Below are 17,419 nucleotides of genomic sequence, written 5' to 3'. Positions count from 1 at the left end.
GCGTTGGTCTATGTCCAAATTTAGAAGAGCACGGATAATTAGTTGTTACGTCAGTTTAAATAATCGTACAGTACGATGCGTTATGTAGATATACGTCTCTCTGTGCGTTCAGAATTTCTCGCGACGCTTGCGTAACGTTTTTACCCAGAGCTATTATTGTCAGGCGGTCGTTCAAAGTTTACATAAGAGAAAATAAAATTTACTATATTTTCACAAGTATATGTATATATATATATGTAATGACGCAGGACATATCGTTGCTCCGAAGTCTCTTCGAGCGTTGGAACGAAGCCGAAATAAAGAGCAACCAGAAAGGAAATTAAATGGCCACGGTCGTTTCTCTTGAAACAATTTCCACTCTCCGGTTTTAATTAAGTGCCGCTCTGCAAAAGAGTCTCCTCAAAAGATCCGCGTTCGCTTCGTTATAGAACCATGTCCAGAAATTGAAGATTGTCGTGAACTTGACTTTACAATTAAAAACTGCAATTCATCGTATTCCCTCGAACGATTTCCCGTGTCGACGTGTATTCATAGAACGACCGTCAAAGTATTGCTGTAATCGCGTAACGAGATCCCATCCGTCACGAGACCAAGCACAAAAGTGGGAAAACGCATCGCTATACCTACGCGTTTTTATTTTCACGCGATTTTACCGATGAGAGAAATAGAAAGGGGGAGGTAGCGAACTAAAAGGCACGTGTCGCGTAAAAGGGCTGGTCCTAAATCCGTTCACCCTTCCGCCCGGCGGAGTCCGTACGCGGCGCACAATGGCCATGTTAATTCTCCCTGTTTTTTTTTTTGCGGCATCGACCCTAATTTCACGATTTCGACGCGTTTTACAAACTTTTTTTCCGCCTGCTTTCGTCGTTGCGCCCGTGTCCCTGGGCCTGCGAGTGCGATATTCCTCGAACAGCAGCACGTTCCCATCTGTCGTCGTGGTCGTTCGTGGACAGGTCGGCGGGAAGGAGAGGCGGAGGGGCCCCGGCTCGGTTACAATAGAGAGTCCAGAAGCGTGGCTCGCGCTAAGCCAAGAGGGGCGGAGGGGCGAAATCTTATAAAAGATTTCCAAAATATTGTGTAAATCGGCTGGGGTGCGTGCCAGCTGAAAATTTGGGGTGAAATTCGTGGAAACGGTGAGCGTGTGCCGTGGCGCGCACCCGGCACGCTTCACCCGCCGACCGCGGTGCTAAATAAATAAAGGGTTACGCGCCTTTTCCGCGGCTCCCCCTTTTCGAGCCGTCGAAAAACGGAATGGCCGAACAAAGCCGGTATTTTCACCCCGTTCGGCAAAGTTTTTCCCGAATCACGGATTTCTCAGTGTACCGACCCCTCGGAAATCGTTGAACTAGAAAAAGAAAGGAGCGCGCACGTATGTACGTATACACGCGTTGTCTCGCGGCGGTAGAAAGAGAGAAACACGCGGGCCTGCGTTTGCCGCACGAGGAAAAACGAGGTTGAGAGATCGATGAAAGGATTCCATGAGTTCGAACCTTTTATTTTTTTTTTTATATTCCACGGGACAACGATTTTTTCCCCCGAATGTTGTAAAGGAGTATTGTTAGGAGGCGATATTTCAGCTTTTCTGTGACATCGGTGTCAGGGAGGTCTCGCGCGAGGTTGGTTCAGCGCGGTGCTTCGGGTACATTCAATCGGTACGTTACAATATCCGTTTCCCGGTGCTCTCGGTGCTGAAAACGCGAACGCACTCGTGCAACACCGAAAATAAAAATCCTGCCGCTGGTCGAAAATTTCCGACCCCGGCGGCGGAAACTGTAACGACGAAGCCGGTAACGCGTTGAAAAGTGGAAGTCTTCAATTGCTGGCGCCTCCGCCACGAGTCGAGCCTGCATCCCCCCGTTATCTTTGGTAACGACGGCGTCTGCCATTTCTAAGATCGGACAATAGTGTTTCACGAAATTCGCTGCGTAGCGAAATATTTTCGCCGACCCTCATCACGCCACGTGGATCCTTTTGATCGTCGAAGACGTCGGCTGTTGATGTGGTAGTGTGGCCGTTGGTGGCGAAATTATTACGGGGGGATGAAATTTCCAAGTTGCTGGACGATAGGGGAAAGAAAGCGTACGTGGGGGGCGAGGAGGAAGGCGAAAGGGGCGAAAGTATCGGAGAACTAAGGGCGCGGGCCTCGAGAGGGGAGAGGCTTTGATAATTGCAATTCACTTCCTTGTCAGGGTATAAGCAGCGGCGTGGCTGTAGTGGTTGATGAGTAGGAGAAACCGGGGTGGACCGGGAAAAAGGCGGGGTGTGCGTACGGTTCGATACCTTTCTTAAATTTACCAGGAACTTCGAGACCGGGCCACCATCGCCGCCATCGTAAATAAATGACAGGGAAACAAAGGCAACGATCCCGATTATTCTATCCTTCACGGGGGTAGAAGGGAATAGAAGTCGATAAACGAATGTTGTGTATACCGCTTGTGCGCGAAACCTTTCTCTCTCCTTCCCTGTCCCTAAAATCTTGCTATTGTTCACGGCAAATGTAAGCAATCGTCCTGCTTCGAAAAACTTGGGCGTTATTGAATTCTTCAAGAGTGGCAGTAAACAGGGATTTACTTTTAAGGATTTTCCGCCTCGATACCTCCACATTTTTGCCGTTATGGTTTTATGGATTCTACTTTATTTGTCTTTTGAAAAGAGAAAACCTCGTGCCGAGTGATTTTCTATCCGGTCCAGTAACGTTGGGTTGAAATTCAATTGCCCCCAATTAATACCTGCAGGCGAACGATAATGAAAAATTGTTGGTGGCTTTGTCTGCGGGGGGAAATTACATTCCCCTCCACGAATATATATATATACATGTGTGTACGTGTATATGTACATTCCCCCATTTTCGGAGCTCTTGGAAACCGCAAGATGTTATTGATTTTTATACATATCCCCGGTAGGTGTGGGTGGGTGGACGTCCAATTTTCGGTGTGTTGGTTGCGCTTGTGTGTTTGCGTACGAGAGTAGGGGCTAGCTGTGTCATTTACTCATTGGTGGTTGGTTGGAGAAAGACAGGAGGAACGGTTGCCTTCCGCCTTCCCTTTTCAAACCGGTCGACTCCCGGCCATCAACCGAAAGGAAAAGCCCGATATAGCGCAAGCGTTTCACGTCTTCGGACGGCGCTCTCCCTCTCGCTGAAAATTGACCAACCCGCTTTTCCTTTCGTTTGCCCATAAAATATTATCCCTCGCTACTAGGATCGCCGAGAGAAAGAAACTCCTCTCCACCCTCTCCCTCTCGTGCTCACCACGCCGTCTCTCCACTCACTTCGCCCTTTCGAGTTTCTGTTTTTCTTCCAGCGCGCCCCCGTGCGATGAAAAAATTTTCGTAACCAGGAAGGAGAGCCGGACACGGTCGTGTGTTTGACTTGTACTTTTTGTTCGATAGAGTGACAGAGGTGCGGGGGCACGCGAGCAATTTGTCACGTTTAATTTGTCGGGGACACCCATTTGCCTCCGCAGCGGCGAGCTCGTAGGAGCGGCACCCTTTAAAACACGAAACAGTGAAATTGATCGATACGACGGACAGACGTCGAGTAAATTGAATTATACAACTCGATATCCTGTAGCGTAACTCGGTAATAATTTAATGGGAACGTTAGAAACGGGTCAGGTTAAAGTCTGCAGAAAAACGGAAAGAACAGAAGCCTCGTGAAATCGAAATAAAAGAAATAAATGATACTTTATTCGTACATGTCGCTCCTATCGCACCGCGCATAAATTATACCAGATTGAGAAGGGAAATAAACATACAAAAATAATATAAATGAGAGATAACAAAGAAAGAACGTCCTTATTTCGCAGTCTTATATAAAAATATATATATATATCGTCGATATTGTATCGATAAGTCGTCTGAGATCAGTGGTATCGTGCGTGCATATACATATAAATGCATATGTTTGTTCGTTTGACTACGTCGAGTGACTAGATCGGCTTTCGGAATTGTAACTCGTTTCGAAAAGTGACTAGATGAGCTAAAAATAATTTCCCTAGACGCGCGGAACACTTTGCATTGAACGATACGTTTGTCAAATACGTACGCTCATATAATAATATAATACAGATTATACGTGTATATATTATATATATAATCTTTGTCATTTATATACGAAACGCGCTTAGCCTACTTACTTAATTTCTCTCTCTCTTTCTATATATATATATATATATATATATATATTAATCATCAATATACTTTGTGTCTCTTCTTTTGATTTAAACGGGTAAAATTTGATTTTGTGCTCAATTTACGTTAGTCAAGGCAATACTAGTTCCGGGGCATGCTAGTTTAAATAACTCATGAGCTAGGTTCGTCATGATTTCTTTTTGTGCGTCGAGGACAACGGCGCGATATGCCCGTGAAATGACGGGTACGGGGAACGAAAGCGGAAAGGAAGAAAACTCGCGTGCAATGACAATCGATCACGTTTACGCGGAATCGCTCGGATGTGGCAAAACGAATTTGCAGCCAGCACGCGAAAAACCATGACGCCCCAAGCGTTGCCCGATTTATTATCGACTGCGAGCCGTTGCGATAATTAAAATCTACGACCCCACGCTCGGTCGCCGTGCACGGGCCATTAAATGCACAATACGCGTATTTCCATGGGATGCAATTAAGAGGGTGCCGATTTACATGGACGCACGCGTTTTGCATGTCACCGTTTCGTCCGTGCGGGGTGAGAAAAATGGACAGAACGGGGCAGGGAGGGAGGGGCGGACGAGAGAGAAGAGAGGAAGCCCAGGGTGCCCTGCTCTCCACCCCAGCAGCGCCTCTCCCCGCCTGCCCCCATCTTTCGGGTCGTTACTCTTGGACTTTTTCGGAAAAACCCGGCCAAGGTCGCGACCTCTTTCTCTCTGACCTTCCCCCAGAAGGGGACCAGATGTGGGACCGTTTGCCCAGGCCCATCTCGCCGGCACGACAATGCCGCTAAAAATTCCATTTTCCCTACCCAAATCTCTCTCTCTCTCTCTCTCTCCCTCGACTTCTCTGACCGGCTCTTCTCGTTATTTCCGTGCATATCCCCACCTCCAGTTCATTCTCTTTCTCTCAATGGATTCGTAATGGCCGATTCCTCTCGTCCCCTAAAATATGTTAATGCACGCGTGCGCGCATACTAATTCAGCCGAATTTCTGGCCGGAAAACCCGGACGTGCCCTGTTAAATGACGCGGTTCTCGAATTTCAGCTGCCCCGGGGAAATTTTTATGGCCACTGAGACAAAGGTCAGCTCCCTTCCCCGTCCGTTGCCGTTTTTGCTTACGATCTATGCCATAAATCGTGATCGTGCGGAACGCGTCCCGGACTGATGAGTTCCCTCGCGTTACCGAAATGCGCCGCGATGCCTCCCCGTGCGATTTTCCGTCCGGATTGTCGCGTTCTTGCGCGCTTCATCCGCGATTGATTCTTCCGTTGATAAGGTTTCCGATATAACGTGACGAATTTTGCAAAGTGAAAGCAATACGCGAACGCGAGGGCATCGTCGTTGGTTGAACAAATAGGAGAAGGATATTATTGAGACGAGGCGCGTTATTATTTCATAATCCAAGGTAAACATCGCGTGGGCGTGCATCGGGGGCGGAAACCTGGCGTGCGCGCCTGTTTGTTCATCGAAGGGACGAAGACCCCACCGGTGCATGGAACGCATTTTGGTAGGCGAGTTCAGTTTGGGACGGCTGCACGCCTGGCTATCGGCCGGTCACTGTGAAAACAGCTGTCTTTTAGAGTATTCCGACCGAATGCCCACTGACCGTTAACCGAGAAATTGAAAACTATGAAGCGAAATACCTCGCGATCGAACCGGCAACTTTTTATACCTACTCGCTTTCAACGCTTGCTTGTGCTGTTCGCCCCTATATCGCGCAGTCAATTATTACACTCTCGTAATTACTGGTTGAGTTGCTTTCTTTCTATTGGAAATCTGGCACGGTTACGATGAGTCTGCACGGGTAAAAGAGGAAGTTGCCATTACGAGGTCGAGAGGATTATCGTCGTATGAATTCCTTTCATATGATCTTTCATAGGACAACAGAAATATAGTGTCGATATAGAATATCAGATTCGTACATGGCGATAAATAAATTTTGATTCCCAGTTTCGTCGGCTGCAAGGCACGTGGTTGAAACGTCATTTCGAGAAAAAGGAACTTTATAGTTTTCCGACGTCGCGGCGGCCGCGACTACCGCTATTTCTTGTAAACGACTAGTCTATGTAAATCTTACTATTAGATAGGTAATCAGAGAGGCGTAGTTTTAAACTTTTAACCGTAGTAGATTACAAAGTGGGAGAATCGTGCGGTCGAATACTCTCGAGTGGTCGTTTGGTTCCCTTCCGTCCGGAAGAATTGATAGGCGTTTGACATTCGCGTCGCGCGAAACGTTACATCGATTACATTTAAAGTATTTTAATTCTATGCGATGCGTTGGCTGTGTATACGATTGTACTTTTGGTTGCTGGTTATACTGTGCCGACCCTGAGTTGATTGGCTCTCTCTGGCGCGTTGATATCTAAATATTGTAACCGTAGATTCGATCATGATCTCGCCCTTCACGACAGTAATCACACTTCTCTATACCGTCAAATTTCCCGCCCTCGCATACTTCTTTACCGTACCTCTACTTCTCTATTATAAACACCTCTGTAAATCTTCTCGCCCTATCTTTCAACTCTCTGCATATACATATATGTATAATATATTTATATATAAAATATTGACTAGCACGATCGCGAAAAAAATGAAGATCATCGGCGCCGATGCATCGAGCACCGTCGACGCTTGAACGCCTGCGGTGGCGTTCTCTGTCGTTTCCTTTCGTTCTGGCGTACTCGTAATTCCTTGACTTGAGCAAAAGCAACATGGGGGATTACGAGAGTAATTAAAGCGACCAAAAGGAAATCGTTGTTCGGTATATGAAAATACGGTCGCGTGCTCTTCGGAGGTCCGTCGCATTTAAAATAGGAACTTTCTCGATCACTCGTGTTCGTGTTGTATCATTAAATATTTACAAATACAACGTTCCCGAACTGGAACAGTATAACAACGTGGCTTTCAAACGCGGGACCCTTTTGTTATTACCCTCTCCGCCTTCGGAGAAGGGACCGTACCAAGGTGTTCTATTCGGCTTCTAATAAATACTAAATAGGAATCGTCAAACAAGCAAGATACAAACAAACGCACGAATATAAAGTCTTCTCGTACAAAACCGTATATACGTGACTTCTTAGATTCTCATTCGCCGCGTGATAAGGATCTACCATGAAAGTTCTTGAGTAAATATTCGAGATCCATTATCCTCGCTAACTTCTCGCGCGATCTAGGGAATTTTCGCAGTGAATCATTATTTCGCAGGAGTACCTACGCGCGCGCTAAATAACGGATGAATGGAGCTTCCCGTCGAGCCACGTATATGAAAAATATAAACTTTCCCTAACTATTTCCTTACACGTTAAATAGGAACCAATAACACGTGCTCAAATCGCAGACGCAGGAACGAGTCGTAAAGGTCGAAGGGAGTATGACGGCGAAAGGGGTGGTTTCAAGCGGGACTCAGGGTGAAGGACGCGGTCAGCGCGTTACTGATCCGTGATTTCACCGGCAGATAGACCAGAGCGGTTGCGAATCGTTTCTCCGAGCTGGACTCTTCGCCAGCTTGCAGCATGTCCTGTTCCTCGATCAAGAACGGTTGCATGATCGTTTTGTCGGGGTTCGAGTTCATGTCCTGCGGCATCGCGTAGCAAGCCGGCAGTTTGTGCTTGTTGGCGACATCCTTCAGGCTCTTGCTGAGCTCAGCGATCACGCTGTCGGTGGGATCACCGATCGTCTTGTGATCCTTCCTCACGTGCTTCTTGATTCTGTTCAAATTGGTCGTGGCGTAGCCGCATTGCGCGCACTTGTACACACCCTGAGGGGTCACCTGAACCGCCGTGTCGTCCTGTCGTTGGCTTCTGACCGAGTCGGGGATACTTTGATTGGCAGTGAGTTGCGGACTGTTCCCTGTACGATCCTCCTTCGCCTCTTGACCGAGCTTCTCTTTCGCCTCGCTCAGTCTCTCCACATCCAGGGCCAAGTTATTAAGGATGGGGGGTTGGAAATGGGACAGCAGCATTGGGAACTGGTGCGCCGTGAGTAGATGTTGATGCAACATATCGGGCTGATGGAAAGCTTGCAAGCAAACCGGACATTGGAGGGACTTGTCGCCTTCCACGGTCTCCTGGGAATTCACGTGAGATCTCTCGTGAAGAAAAAGGAATGGCAGCACGGTGGTCGTGAAGTTACAGTAGGAGCAACGGTAGTTCTTCATCTGTTGATCCTCCGAGGATGATCCAAGCAAATTGGACAGCACTTGATTACCCAGACCAGGATAATCGGCAGACTTAATCTGCTGCGAAATATCGAATCCGTTTGGTATCTTCAAGTTCGAGGTCTGCGCGTTTTTCGAAGCGTTGAGCACTCGGTTTCCTGATCTGGGCGGCGTTTGATATTGCTGCTCCATTTCGCGCCATTTATCGATGCCAGCCTTCCCGTGATCACCCATCAAGTGGGCCTTCAGCCACTTTATACTGCGGAACCTTCTGCTGCAGATCGGACAGACTTCTGTGAAGTGAGTGAAATATCTGTGACTCAGATCACCCAGCTGCTCGGGCTTCAGGGCACCGTCCTCTGCGTGCGTCGGCTCCTGAGGCTCCTGCTTGGTCGAGCTGGGGATGTTCTCGTCGACGATCCCGTGAGTGTTGTGCTTGTGCACGCGCAAGAAGTATTTGCTGCACAACTCCTTGTTACAGATGTTGCATATAACGCCTCCGATCTGAGCACCGTTCTCGATCTCGATGCCGTGCATCCTTTGCATGTGCGTCTTCATGAAATACTTATTGCACAGCTCTTTGTTACAAATCTCGCAGTAGCTCGACGTCGGTGTCATGGACGTCACTTTCCTCTCGGATGGTGCCTGGCTCGTCGGATTCGTGTTGGTCGTGGTAGTAGTGGCAGCCTGAGGAATGGAGCTCGAAACCGATGGCTGATGTTCCTCCGCGATGTGCCTCCTAAGAGAATCCTGACTCTGGTAGTCCTTCCCGCACAGGGTGCAAAACGCAGACGTCGCGGTTAGAGGTGACTTTTCTTGCGGCGAGGTAGTATCCGCTGCGATGACACCGTGCTCCGTCACCATATGGATGTGCAGCGCGGCTCTAGAGTCGCACTCTTTGCCGCACATGGTGCACGACAATCCCTTGGCAGACTTCAGCCCGTTCAACTGCAGCAGCATGGTCTGCAGCTTTTGAAGATCTTCCGAGATCGTGTCGTTCCGCTGGTCGGCCGTATCCAAATCGCATTCCTGTTTAGGCGAGTGCTGTTCCTCGCCCTCGTGCATCTTCCTGCAGTGCGCCTGGTAGAGGCCATTGGTCTGGAAGCGTATCCCGCAAGGTTTGCACTCGTAATCATCCCCGGTCCGCTCGCTGGACTCCATGCTGCTGGTGTTCTCCGTCACGATCAGATTCAGCGGGCTGGTCTGCACTTGATGCCAAGTGGCCGCCGATCCCGGGTTACCCGGCGACTTCTCGTTGTCCTGGATCACGATGCCGTGCCTCTTCATCTTATGGGTCCGAAGGAAGTACTTGTTGCAGTACTCTTTGCAGCATATCTCGCAGAACGCGTCCGGATTTATCACACCCAAGCGGCGCAGCCGATCGGCGTTGAAGCCGGCGTCTCGCGCCTGCTGTATCGATTGAGGGGATAGGTGTCTGGGGGCCGGCACGAACGTTGCATCCTCTTGTTCCATTCCGTACTCCTGCTTGAAGAGCGCCTCCATACCCCCGGGACTAGTCCTCGGCGTCTCCCTGTCCTCGTCGTTCTGCGACAGACTCGTCTGCGGCTCCTGCGACTGATCCGACAGCTCGGTGTGCATCTTCTGCTTGTGCTTGCGCACCGAATCCTCGTTCTTGAACCGTTTCTGGCAGAGATCGCACGGGACGCTCGGCGTCTGCGGGGTCGCGGGCGGCTCCAATTTCACCATGCTCGCGGGGAAGTTGCCGGGATAAAGCGGCCCCGTCGCGTTATTGTCCACCATGCTCGGGCCCGGCGAGTCCACGTAGATCCCGTGCTTGTTCGCCTTGTGCGTCTTGAGGAAATACTTGTTGCAGAACTCTTTGTTGCACAGGTCGCAGTACGCGTCCGGATTGAAGATCCTCACCGGCGCCGGTCCTATCGAGGGTCTGACCATGTGGCTGGGATCAGTGACGGGGAAGCTGGGTAAAGGTAGATACTGCGCCAGTGCGCCCGGGAAACCGGATAGGGCTTGCAAGTGATTAGGCAGCGCGGCGATCTGACTCGCGGGACCGGGCCACGATTCCTCGGCCTGCGACTGCATCTGCGACTGCACGTGCTGTCCAGCACCTAGCCAGTTAGTCGCGAAGTTCTTTACGCTAAGAAGATTAACAGGATTCTCGGATTGGTCCAGTTGCTGAGACGGTTCCACCTTTATCGCGATACTCGGCGGAATCTGTCGGGCTATCTGATTCGCGGAACCGTGCTCGTTATCGAGATGAAGGTTCAGCGTCTCCTTGCTATCGAAAAACTGACTACAATACTGGCAACGGAACTCGTTATTGAGGTTCTCGTCCCGTATCGACGATCGACATGGTATGGGCGATTGCGACGACAGCTTACCTTCGCTGTCCTCATCCTCGTCCTCGTCCTCGTCTTCGTCCTCGTTGGACTCCTCGTGACCGCCGTGCGTCATCAAGGTGGAGGAGAATCTCACAGGTGTCGTTTGTTTCCGCCTCTTCTTCGGCCCCGTCGAATCTGTGTCGACTCGGACGCGCTTCCGGGCCTCGCGTTCCCTGCAGCTGGACCCGTCGATGTCCAATTCGGCCAGGTCCGATATCATCGTTCCTTGCGCCATCGTCGATGACATCCCTGCCTCTGCCTCTGCGCGACAAGACCCGTTCGGTGTTCTTAGAACTCGTCCCTCTGCCGAACAAGAAGAAGACACACCCCCGTTGGTTACTATTTGCAATTCGTATTGTCGTTGACGCGTTGCTCCGCGCGAGCGCGGTGTGTTTCCCTCTCCGTTGTAACACGAGAAAGGGAAACTTGAGACTGCACGGTATGCCGCGGTTGTTAATGATCCCATTGGAAATGGCCACGGACAATCAATGGATCCTGAAATTTCATCCGCATTTCCATTGTTTTCGTTGGATTAATGCGGCAGATCGACGTATTATCATGAGCGTGGGGCCGATACGGTCGGAAATAGAATTGCCTAACGAGCGGAGGAGAAAGTAGTACATAAGTAGATAGCGGAGGCCCGACGAGACACCCTATATGCGAATGGACATGGTCAGAAAAGGGAGACGTTTGGGGAACGTGCTATATGACTCATGTGTACGCCCATGCATTGGGGCTGAATTCGGAGGATAGTACGAATATGCATTTCAGAAGCTCCGTAATTACTGATTGAAGCTGACAGTCCCATGCCACTGTCACGATATAATGCCCGAGGGGTCATTGAATTCTGCTGATTTCTGTTAACGGCAGTGCAGGCTGCACGTGGAAACGCCGTTGTAAGAACGGTTGAAAGGGAGGAGGAATATAATGACAGAATCGTAATGACAAAATGGTATTCTGTAAGCAGATAACAACTCGACGAACAAGGGGACATGTCACTGAGCATTTCTTACCGGTAAACAATATAATCTGGCAGAGGATTCGATCGCCTTCGTGCTGAGATCACCAGCTGAGCATCTTCGCATTCAAGGCCGTCCAATAAACATCGTTAAATGTAAATAAACGGGCTCCAAAACAACACAATTCCATTGAGCGTCACGTGCAACTTTATCGCGCATTTTTATCGAACGAATCGCGCGTAAACACCACTTTCTTGTTGAAACCACACGGCGACGTAGACGGTGACGGGAACGGTCGTTCCACCTTAACTTTTTTTTCTCCAAGGCGTCGGGAACGTTTGGAAAGGCGTCAATGGCACGTGGAGTGAACGAGGGGTTACTTTCGGACGGTGCTGGTCGAACGAGCTCTCGAAAGAACGAAGCACGCGATATAAATTTTACGATTTCGGAGGATCGTCTTGAGATAATGGAGACATGGGCGCGGGGCCCGTGTCGATTCGACGCGCTGGCCGATCGATGGAACTTGTCGGAAGGGACCAATTTGGAGTAAAGGCGCGGAAGGATGACGAAAGGTAAACGAGGTGGACACTTGGAACGCAAACTACCGAGTACGAGCAGCTGCCGGCGAGTCCTCGAAACGAAATTTAAAGATCTTGAAAAGGTGCTAATCGATGGTCCTCGGCCAGGCTTACGCCTCTCTGGACTCTCCCAGGTTACTGTTAGGTGCAGCCACGGTGCCCCATGAAGGGCCTGTCACATCGTTTTCGTCCCTACCACCTTCAATGGGCCGCCACACAAATTCCCCCCACCACATTAACCAGCGCTCGCTACATTCCCAAAACAGATGATTTCCAAATGAGCCGATCGATATCTCCACGATCCGCTCGCCAACAATGATTCACACTCAAAACCGCTATTCTTTATCGAATTATAATTTATAACAAATTCATTTGAACTCGCCTCGATTTCTCTCTAATTCAACGACATAGTACTTTATTTACCACATTGAAATTCACGGTTAAACGCTGCACTGCTCCAATAGTAACAATGTACATACTCGCATACTTTGGCACTGCTTGTCGAGCGCGTATTATGACGCTGGGTGATTATTTGAAATTTGGACGGCCGCGTGTTAGCCTACGGAAATTGGATTACGCGGGGGTTGCAAAATGTGCCAGCGAGGACAGGTGGTAGGGGCGTACGCTGTAAAACCCGCATTTCTGCGCAACATTCGTCGGATTTTCCAAAAATACGAGTAAATACGCCCGTATGGCCGTAACCCGGCACGGATATACAATTGTGGCGAAGCCTTTGCGCCGTTTCTAGCCAAAATTAGATGAATGACAGCGAATGAACGGAGAGGGGAGCGAGGGGACTCACTCCTGGCTCTCGAAAGGGTGTCGAGAAAAACATGTTGTTAGAGAGTGGAAAGCGGATCGGTTATAGGGGGGCAGGAGGGAGGGAAATAACCATCGAGGCTTTCAGCGAAGGGACAGTCGCAGAAGAGAGGTGCCTATTATCGTGGATGCATACACATTGCATATGCCTTCTCCGAGCTCCCTTAAATTGTTTCGCGGGAGCCATTGCGTGGGCGCACGGCTGCACGGCAAAGAGCGTTTTAACTCGCCAAAACGATGCCGCGACGGCATATGCGTAAGCACCAGCCCGCAGCTGGCCGCCTCGCGAAACGATGGCACGATGAATTATGCGTTTTGGCGTGTACGGTGTATCGTAATTAATAATTGAACGCTGGCAATCGATACGGTTCGACGAAACAGCGATACGAAATTCTCGGTTAAGATACTCGATACGTGGTAGTTTTATGAGCGACGCGACGCTCTACCGCTGACGGCTCTTGCAATTGAAAATCAGTTATTTGCAAAAATGAGGGGATTGCGGAACGAGAATGTAGTCGAGAAGTATGAGAGATAAGATTGTTTAACTGTACTTGATGGATTGAACGACGAACGGAGAAACGGCGATAGAAGCCGGAATTTCTGGAATCGATAAGAGGATGCGGGGGGAAGGGTAAATTATAGAAGTTCCGTGCGGGTCGTTCGATCATCCCTGCTTTCTCTCTCTCTCTCTCTCGCTCTCCCGAAGTCGAAAGAAAAGCTCGCGAACTTTTTGCGTTGGGCCCCTCGTTTACGTGTGCCCGTCAGATCGTCAACGTGGCTGCGTGCCCGTGTGGGTGTGGGTGCGTGCGCGCGAGTGCGTTTATATGTGATTTCAGTAGAGGCCTATTGATCGAGCAGCGAACTTCACTAGTCCGCACACGCGCATAAGTCTTGCCCGTAAACAAGACAAATATCATCGCGCCAGTCCTGAAAATCTATCCACCCACCCTCCTCATTTTCTTTAAATGCCCAACGCGATTTCACCCCCGCGCCTTCGTTCCTCCCCGGCAAGTTTCACTGCGCTGCAATTGCCCCTGGCCAACAACTGGCCGTGTCACTTGGTCGCGGTGGATTTTCAAATGACTTTAAAGCGAATGAACTTGCAGCAAAACATCTCAACACAATTCCGCCACCACCGCTGAAACGAATTGGCCTTCGAAAGCAGTTGATATTCCTTGCAATTTTGCGCTGCTCACACTTTGGCTAAATTATAGAAATTTTAGAATGTTTCAGAGACGCATTTGCGCGAAACTTTACCGTCTTCCAAACCGGACAATTTAAGCAGACTACGTGTTTCTACGAGCTACGTTTCAAGACGTTTGACGTTTCCTAATTATGAAGCCCTCTTGTGGGGAAGGCAAATGAATTGTAATGATCGAGGCAATGTTAAGTCGATCGCATTATATTCGCACTTAGAGTCGCGAGGCTATGGTAAAAGGTGTGATTCACATAAAGGTGGGGATCGCGGAAAGTTGGATCTGCGCAATGCGTGTCGTCAGATGAACCACGTGGAGTATTCGCATGCAAAAGACGTCGGCGGATATCGGGCGGACTTTTAGTCTTCCCTGAATGGGCGGCGGTGTAGTGTCGTTTTAGAAATTCCACCTCGATTGTCACTGTGATTAATCTATCTTCTTGTCGCAACCAAGGTGCTGAAGTAATCGAAGCGTCAGTGGAATTTCTAATCCGTCACGGAAAATGTCCGCAGAACCGTGGAGGTTGAACGCGAAGTTATGCGTATTCTTTTATACACATACGTGCGGTTCGTTTTCCCACGCACGAGGAGAGGCCGTTGAAATCAGTGGATACATTCGTAGTCCCTGTTTTATAACCCACAATGACGTTATTTCGTGCATCGCGCGGCCATCGATACACGTCCCCAAGAAACTGTATGATATCTCGTGCAACACTTACCGCAGTCAGCAGCAGTCCGACCGTGCGAAAGAACCAAATATAGTCGCGATTGGCTGATTCTTTGTTGTTATCCATTTGTTAATTGTCATGATACAATGATGAATCGTTTTCATTGAATGAGGCACGGGCTCGCGGCTGATAACGGTGACGATAACGACGATAACATCACTTTACTCACTGCGCACTGAAATACCAGAGAGGAAAAGAAAAACAATGGGGAAACGATGTGTAAAAACGTTGCTTCGCCTGTTCTCGGGCGAGCAGAAGTGAAACTGAAAGTTAGCGAAACGAAAGAAGAGTAAGGAGGAGTTGCGTGAAACGACGACCGCCTACGGGTCTCTCTACTTACTATTGTTTTGACCATCGTGCCACGATGGCGGCCATACTTGATATGAGAAAGTATCCCCCACATTGTCCACGGCCATCTACTAATTCCCCCATACACCCCCGCGCTGATTCAACCCCCCATCCCCGCTTCCACCCCCACACCCTAGCTTCTAGTCCCCCCAGTGAACTCACCCCTTACTCCTTGCCGCCCCCTTTCAAAGTCAGGGACGACGTCTTGGTAGGGTCCGTTGGCTCCTTGCGCCGCCGTCCTTCCCGATTCCAGTTTTCCTTTTCGCCGAACATCGAGACCTCGCCAGATTAAACATCCGACAAACGTTGTTGCAGTTCCATGAATTCCGCGCTCCCGCCTCGCTGTCGTTCCTTTCACAAGAATTTGCGATGAAATTCGATTCGCGATTGTCACTGGGGTGTTTACCACTTGGCGGCAATGGATACGGTTCGGAGAGGTTTACAGCGGTTCACTGGTTCAGAGAAGCAAGGATACCGGTGGGAGTTTCCACGAAGGAGTATGAAATCGAGGGATGTCTCGTCGAAGCCAGCCGTCACTGGCAAAAGTCTTTCTTCGTTAAGGCACTTCCTCCTCTCTCGGGCTTACGCACCTGCACACACGTGCGTTAAAAAAGGCGCCTCCGCCCACATGGCAACCAACACACGCGTCTCTAAGCTATCACCGTCTTCCTCGCGACTCAGCACGAGTAGTCTCTTACCCCAGTTCACAGTCTTTCCTATAGCCTCGAGTTAGGCCTGATGAGGGAGAAAGGTCTGAAAGGGAAGGGAGGTGAAAAGAAAGGAGGAGAGAAAAAGGCAAAGCGGAAAGAGAAAGTGAAGGAGAAGTGGGAAAAGCGAGTGGCGGGCAGTGGGGTTGCCGCGCGGGGTGGCATTTTTACTGGTCACTCGGAATTCGGTTCTCTCCCACCACGTGGAATCAGATGACTCTCCCTTCGTCCCCCGAACTTTCCATCTGCCTCGACCCCGTGTCACCCCACTTCAAGCTCTAACCCAGCGACTACCCTCGCGCAGCAAATTAGTTTAGCCTCACGGACAAGTCCGAACTGGTGCGAGCCTCCTCTTAGGAGTTTCCTTCCATTCCACGGGAAATGACGCGCAGAATCTCGCGAGATACGCTCGCACCTACGCGGACCAGAGGTATCTTTTTTCGAAAAGTACTCGGGGGAGCATGTGCTGCGATGACGAGGCGAAGCTTCCCCCGCACTTTCCCTATTATTCTCGTGCTTTATGGACTGCTTCCCTAAATGAAATCGCAACGAATACTTTTCCCGCAGGTAAACAGAAGTCTCGTGGCTTTCCGTCGAGGTACTGAGAAATCTGTCCTCGCTATTAAAATCATTCTCTAGAACTGAGATTGCGACGAGAATTTTTATCAGGCGCAAGATTTCGCAACGAAACATTACCAGCTAGGCTTATCAAGTATGAACGCTTACATATGTACGCGTATTTCCATTCTGTTGCAATAGAATTGCTCGGTCAGAAACGACTCGTCTTCCGGCCTGGTAAATGGCAATTTAATCGCAATTTAATCATACTGCGAGGCCTTATGGCTTATACCTACATGTCTCTCGTTGCACAGTGGCTGCCCGGTGAAATGCTTTCTTTCATTGTAGATAAAATATCCGCAGGACAGCCGAGATCCTGCATAATTTAAAGGATAAATTAGAGCGGCTGGCCAGAAACGTATGTCCAAGCGTACGCTGGGGCGTTACGGTTTTGCGGTCGCGCACTTGTCACGCGATTCTGCGCGGTATTGATAATAATAATGAAGTCGGTTCGGGGGCCGCACTGGTTGCTCCAAATTAATGATATTACGCGAGGAACTCTGCGAGCCGTAGACCAATAATTTCGAATCGCATGATGCATTTCAATTGGCGGTTCGCGGGGCCTCCGTCTGCCGGTGCTTACTTTCCCATCCAACCTCGTTGTTCCGCTATTTAGGGTTGTTGTAACGAACTGCAGCCACGATCTTGTTATGGTTACGAGGACGAAAGAAGCTCGCATTCGTGCAAACTCTCCGCGAATTAATATTATATATGAAAACCGATCGGAGCCTTGTTCGGCAGACTCGGCAACGGAAAAACCTCTGCCAGATACGCCTCTGAGGCAAGCGTGCGTTCGTGGGTC

The 17,419-nt window shown here is 49.5% G+C and overlaps 2 protein-coding genes across 5 annotated transcripts in view; one reads left to right on the top strand and one right to left on the bottom strand.

Annotated features, from left to right (window-relative positions):
- Positions 1-17,419, top strand: part of LOC143373027 (cell adhesion molecule Dscam2) — a 159,249-nt gene that overhangs the window by 5,037 nt on the left and 136,793 nt on the right. The window lies entirely within an intron of this gene.
- Positions 7,227-15,595, bottom strand: LOC143373028 (uncharacterized). 4 transcript variants are annotated; one of them, XM_076819793.1, is made up of 3 exons: positions 15,455-15,595; positions 14,936-15,119; positions 7,227-10,968 (listed from the first exon to the last, which is right to left on the bottom strand). In XM_076819793.1, the coding sequence occupies exon 3, from the start codon at positions 10,910-10,912 to the stop codon at positions 7,541-7,543; it is 3,372 nt and encodes a 1,123-aa protein (XP_076675908.1). In that variant the 5' UTR covers positions 10,913-10,968; positions 14,936-15,119; positions 15,455-15,595; the 3' UTR covers positions 7,227-7,540. The 4 variants fall into 4 exon arrangements, with proteins under 4 accessions (XP_076675908.1, XP_076675911.1, XP_076675909.1 ...); XM_076819796.1 differs by lacking the exon at positions 14,936-15,119 and having other exon boundaries at positions 15,455-15,521; XM_076819794.1 differs by lacking the exons at positions 14,936-15,119; positions 15,455-15,595 and adding an exon at positions 11,679-12,302.

The sequence above is a fragment of the Andrena cerasifolii genome, chromosome 9 (assembly GCF_050908995.1).
Source record: "Andrena cerasifolii isolate SP2316 chromosome 9, iyAndCera1_principal, whole genome shotgun sequence".
In the NCBI taxonomy this organism is placed as follows: Eukaryota; Metazoa; Arthropoda; class Insecta; order Hymenoptera; family Andrenidae; genus Andrena; species Andrena cerasifolii.
This window is presented reverse-complemented; position numbering and strand designations above follow the sequence as displayed.